This window comes from Poecilia mexicana, unplaced genomic scaffold, assembly GCF_051168715.1.
Source record: "Poecilia mexicana isolate PSO_F unplaced genomic scaffold, ASM5116871v1 scaffold_2, whole genome shotgun sequence".
Classification (NCBI taxonomy): domain Eukaryota; kingdom Metazoa; phylum Chordata; class Actinopteri; order Cyprinodontiformes; family Poeciliidae; genus Poecilia; species Poecilia mexicana.
Window position 1 is genome coordinate 56737454 of NW_028263371.1, and position 6062 is coordinate 56743515.

The 6062-nt window shown below is 42.2% G+C and overlaps 1 protein-coding gene across 1 annotated transcript; it reads right to left on the bottom strand.

The window, feature by feature from the left end:
• Positions 1–988: 988 nt before the first annotated feature.
• Positions 989–5311, bottom strand: bcs1l (BCS1 ubiquinol-cytochrome c reductase complex chaperone). Its single transcript, XM_014984543.2, has 7 exons — positions 4869–5311; positions 4120–4259; positions 3379–3573; positions 3233–3296; positions 2989–3161; positions 2800–2917; positions 989–1294 (listed from the first exon to the last, which is right to left on the bottom strand). Exons 1-7 carry the CDS (start codon positions 5186–5188, stop codon positions 1042–1044), a joined length of 1263 nt encoding a protein of 420 aa, XP_014840029.1. The 5' UTR covers positions 5189–5311; the 3' UTR covers positions 989–1041.
• Positions 5312–6062: the final 751 nt, after the last annotated feature.

The window sequence follows — 6062 nt, forward strand, 5'->3', positions numbered from 1 at the left end:
ATTCTGGCTCTTAGAAAGGAACCGGTTCTGCATTTTCAAAAGCTGTACACTTTTAAAAATGCAGATTTTCTAAAAACAAACCATTTTATCCCTAGTACTTAAACTATGAAGTACTAGTATTCCTCGAGGAAGTGAGCTAACCGTTAGGCTAACGGTGTTAGCATGTCGGTGTAGCTGCAGATCCAACAGAGTAAACGGCAACATGGAAGCTGAAACTAATAACACGCAGAAAACAGAACCTGTAGTTTAGCGTCCATCTTGAAAATCCTCTGTTCCGATTCAAGATGGAGAATTCAGTCTGAGCTTCTCCTCATCTACCTGCCGTCATTATCTATTTATCACCATGGTAACCAAAGACTTTCCTGCATTTATGGCGGAGCGAACATTAAGGTCAGCGATGCTGATTGGCCAAATGTCCCCAGTAACAAGACATTTATTTAGGTTATTTAGCTTCACAGCTTCACCTCTATAGCGCTAATTTCACTGCTGAAGAGCTAGTTGGTGGAAATGTGGAAATAATACAGATTACATTTAGGTAGAGAAAACTGGCTTATATGTATTTCATTGTTATTTCTGGGAGCAGCTGCCACTGCACATTCAACTGACTGTTGAAATAAGAACAACGATCTCCTGAGGAAAGTTTCAATTACAAAGTGGTTCAATCTCATGTTTTTAAGCCAGTGAACGTTCAAGTAACTGGCTGTTTTTCATTTTGATTCACATTGTTTGCATATAAAGAAAGATTTCAGCACAGAATCTGCAGCAAAACATCTTAAAATACGTAACTTTTTTTCAAAATATTTTATGAGACAACTGCAGGTGGAATAAAACATTCCTAGATAACCAAAAAATACCTTTTTTACTCCAATATTTAGAAACTTCGGGTCAGGAAACGGGCAGTTTTTTTACAAAGAAATATTATCACATAAAACAAACTATATCTAACCAACTTTGGTTTATTGTTGTTCTTAATAAACAAACTAGAGGCTTCCTGTTAAATAAAGTCTTTATTCTGTTTGGTCCGAGTCCGGTTCCGATCCATCATCCTCGTATTTGGGCCACATCGTCTATGGATCCTGCTGGATCCATTTTGTGCAGCAGGAAGTGTCCTTGGACCTGAGCGGCGCTGATCTCCGTATGCACAGCTAACGCTAGCTTAGCGAAGCGATCTCCTTCCGACGGCGGCTGGTCCGGGTAGAACCGCCGGAACATCTGGGCCAGCTGCCAGGCGGTGCAGTGACCGATGTACTGCTTCAGGTCGACCCGGCCGGGCCGGATCAGCGCCGGGTCCAACCTGGGAGAGCAAGAGTGTGGCATTTATTTAAATTAAATGCCACACATTGGAAAATAATGAAATGTTAAGCTACAAGTAGCATCCTTTATATTAAATAATTAAGGTTAAAAAGTATTTAAAAAAATAAATGCATAAAATCAATCAGATATGTAATTAAATCATTGCATATTATCTCCTTTGCAGCTAACTCTTTAGAAAAAGTTTTCTCATGAAAAAAGAAAAATATATATAAAACAGAAAATAAAAGATTTTACTGTAATTTTATGTTGAGGTCTGAAGCAGTTTTTGTGGTGAAAATGGAAAAAAATTTAAATTTTATTCACAAATTATGAGACGGATTGTTTTGTACGGAGTCCTCCAGGGGACATGGGGAATTTTTTTCTTTTGCGTTCCCTCGCAATAATCTACTGATCAGTTCATGCGGCATAATTGATACTATAAGCCTTTTTACGGTGGCCGCCGTACTTTCTGCTTTAATACAAGCTTATAAGGTTTTTCCATGGACTATTGAGTTATTATCGCGGGTCATCAGTCATCTGATTGTGTCTCCATTGTGTTCGTGTCTGAATGGTTTAAAGCGCTGCTTTCTGTTCCATCTGAGCCTTAACAGACATAAACATGCAGTAAATAAATCGATTTTCAATCAGTTTTTTGCACCAAAGCGTTAATAATAATAAACACGTTTTATTATTATAAAACATAATGGTGGTAGACGCCGCACTGGGTTAACTCGGGGAATCTCATCTGTCCGTGTATCAATCAACTCATAACCTCTTTGTTCTGTCACAATTATCGATTTATTTCATTTTTATTTTCATGCTCCAAACTTTGCGAGGACTGACCCCCCAGCTCACCCGCTGCCTCACACGCAGCCAGCAGCGTCACCTTCCCATTCATACCTGTGACGTCACGCCCACATCGACACGCCCACCACCAGGTGTCAAAGCCGCTGCTCCTGTCATATCAATAATTACTTATTTCATTCATATTGCTCTTATAGAGCCTCAGTGAAAACGTGTTTATTATTATTAACGCTTTGGTGCAAAAAACTGATTGAAAATCGATTTATTTACTGCATGTTTATGTCTGTTAAGGCTCAGATGGAACGGCACAGAAAGCAGCCCTTTAAACCATTCAGACACGAACACAATGGAGACACAATCAGATGACTGATGACCCGCGATAATAACTCAATAGTCCATGGAAAAACCTTATAAGCTTGTATTAAAGCAGAAAGTACGGCGGCCACCGTAAAAAGGCTTATAGTATCAATTATATCAGATCAGTAGATTATTGCAAGGGAACGCAAAAGAAAAAAATTCCCCATGTCCCCTGGGGGGCTCCGTAGTTTTGGACCTCAGGGGCAAAAAGTGGAAATTTTAACTGTGGGTCAAAGGTCAACGAGACTTTTTAAGAGACTTTTTAACATTGAGCAATGGGAAATATTTCCTTTGAATCAAGATTGTTTTTAATCAATAATTGTTGATCAATAATCAATATTGCACCTGTCGATGAAGTTGGTGGTCATGAAGACGATTCTGGCCTCAGACGAAGCGACTCCGTCCAGCGAGTTCAGCAGGCCGCTGAAGGTCAGGCGGCCCATTCCCTGGTAGGCCAGCGGGTCTGGAAGAGAGGAGGAGAACCGGTCAGCGTTCCGGTTCTGGTCGGGTCGGCCGGTTCTGCTCGGCTCTCACTCTCGGTGGGCAGCAGCTCCCGGCTGACGAAGGCGGCGTCCACGTCCTCCAGCAGGATGATGCTCTGCTGCGGCGCCACGCTCAGCAGGTGGTTGAGCCGGTCGTCTGACAGCGTCCGGTCGCTCAGGCTCATCAGGCAGATGCTGTAGCCCAACTCGCCGGCCAGCGCCGTGCTGCAACAGAACCGGACCGGGTCAGAACCGCGGGAGCGTTCACACCGACACGCCGCGGCAGGACGACTCACATGAAGCTGCTCTTCCCGCATCCTGGGGGCCCGAACAGCAGGTACCCTCTCCTGTAGGGAATCCCTGAACACACACAGACGGGATCAGAACCTGGAACCCGACCTGGACGGGTCGGCACCGCCCGACACCAGAACCGGTCCTTCACCTCTGTCCGTGTACCAGCGTGGGTTTCCGATGAAATCCTTCACGTCGTCCACCAAGCGCTCGGCCACACCGGCCTCCAGCACCACGGAGCTGAGGGGCCGGCGTCGCCGTGGAAACCCGAAGGGCCTCCACTCACCGCCCATGGCCGTGTACATGACGGTGCGTCCCTCCTCCTGCTTCAGCGCCAGCTCCCGCGCTGCACGACACCATCACAACACCAACACATTCAGCTCTGACTGTCGCCTCCAAAATAAAAGTTAAGAAACTAAATTTATCCGAATAATTACTTCATGAGACACAGGTTTGGATCCTTTTGACTGGATCTTCACCAGTCCATCTGAGTTCATTTACCGAATATAAGAGGTTAAATTTGGTGTTTTTATTAATGACCAAAACATCGACTACGACATAAATAACATTCTGTCAGCCAAATGTCACATACACAAATGTTGCTTCTTTAAAACCATTCCTAACTTATACGGAGGAAGAATGAGCTAAATTTGTTTTATACAACATTATGTTTTATGAAATGAAAAAAAGTGTTTAAGTCAAAACATTTGAACTTTAATGCTGTATATACAATATGATTTTTTTTATTTTATGTTTTTAGTTTTTTTTTCTGAAAGTGACGTATGATCGATTAATTGGATTTTTATTCAATTAATCGTCAGAATAATTGGTAGATTACTAAAATAATCGTTTTCAGCAGGCCTAATTAAAGGCTGAGAGTTTTCCTGTGTACCTTCCTGCAGGATGTTGAAGAAGATCTGCCGGTCTCTGCCCAGAGCGGTGAAGGTGATGGACTCCCACGGAGTCCCGGTCTGCAGATTCAGCATCTGCTTCTCCCTGGTCCGCTCCACCCGGATCCACTTCCTGCCGTACCTGGACACCAGGTGGATCACATCCAGCTGACATCTTTATATCAAATACTGATATGGCTGTGTGTTTATTTGAAATGTATTAATTTATTTGCACAGTCATTAACATTTTTGTAAATGGGCCAGAATTAGCCAAAACCCTATTTTTCATCCGTTGTCTCTGGACCATAAGGAATGTTTCTTGCTAAAAAGAAAGAGGTTATACAAAACAAGGTCAAAATGATTTAACTACACAAATGTTGTCAATAAATATCGTGTGACCGCATATTAAAACACTGCGGTCACACAAAACAATTCAGAAACATACCTTTTAAAATCGTTGCGCTTCTATAGTTGTTCTTACGGTCGCGCTTCCATTCAAGGACACTTCGTATATAAAATATACTATAATAAATAATATATTGTAGATAATATACTGAAATAGCTATTTGAAATTGATAGATTCTACTACAATTAGTACACATCAGCATTATATGAACAAGATAGCTGCGAAGTCTCGCAACCGATACGATGGTTAAATTAACGAGGTGTACTTGAAGGCAGCATGCAGCCGTAAAATCCAGTTTAGATGCACAACAAAGTTTAACTGAACGGAGCTGGAGGTTTTCCTCACCAGATGATGTGGTTCCCTGGACTCGGGTGGAAGTCGAACTGCGTGTGGACCCGTCCGCTCTCGTGTGCCATGTAGGAGGTTTCCACGCTGAGGTGCTGCGTGTGAGTGGCGTGCTTGGTGATCCAGCTCAGCAGCCAGTGGTAGCTCTTGTCCCTGCTGGGAACCTCCAGGGTGATCATGTAGTTCCTTCGGAAAAACACCATGCCCACCTGGGCTCCCTTTCTGGCCACGGCCAGCGCTGTCCCGACCCCGACCAGTCCGAACCCAGCACCGAAGTACGGGTTGTCCTTCAGGCCGTCCAGGAAGTCCGATAGCGGCATGATGCTGGTCCCGCGTCCCCTCCTAGAACCAGAGTTTTAACTCAATAAATGTAAAATCCACGGCTGCCCGAAGGATCCATGTGATGCAGCGACCTTTACTACACTTCCTGTGCTACCGGAAAAACATTCCGTCTGTCCACCAGTACCCATCATTGTATGTTCCGGTGTTCAGATAATCGGCACTGAAGTTAGCTTCCGATTCGAAGCTCCGTTAAACGATTACACCTTTGTATGTAATCGGGATTATCTTCAGTTCTAGTACAACACCTGGATTATTTAACGATTCCTTGTTATTTGTCAAACTTTTATTCCATTTGTGAAAATAACAAAGATAAATTTCACTTCTTATTTTGGGTTTTTACTCCACTTTAAATACATTTTTTACACAAGTTAAACCTGGACTGAACCTGGTTCCAGATTATTCAGACCGCTGTTTCTAATCTTTGCAGAATATCTACTTACTATGGAAACACAAAAAGAAAATCTCACGCAAAATACCTGCTTTTGTTCCCACTCAAATACCAATGTATTATTTGATTAATAAAAAATAGTAATATGGGCTGAAATTATATTAAGTAAATGAATTAAAATCACTTTCACCCAGTCATACCCACAAACATTAGTTTATTAATACACTGATATATTTATCTGTAGGGAACTATTAGTTAAGTGCCTTGTTCATGTCAGGAGGAAGTTAGAACTGAACCTATCAGATTGCAAATGAATCTACATTTATGTAATAATCAAATACGTAGTATGTAATCTTAGCCTGTTTTGTGATGAAATCTAAGAACACCAAATTAATTATATTTTTTAGGCTTAAAATCAAAAATTAGATTTTTACATTTTTACCGCTGTGTGAACATTTAACGTT

Coding starts and splice junctions, on each gene's coding strand:
- bcs1l (XM_014984543.2), bottom strand. CDS start 5,188: ATGCCGCTATCGGACTTCCTGGACGGCCTGAAGGACAACCCGTACTTC. Junction 4,260..4,868: donor CCAGGGAACCACATCATCTG/GTGAGGAAAACC, acceptor CCTGGTGTCCAG/GTACGGCAGGAAGTGGATCC. Junction 3,162..3,232: donor TGCGGGAAGAGCAGCTTCAT/GTGAGTCGTCCT, acceptor GTTCTGTTGCAG/CACGGCGCTGGCCGGCGAGT.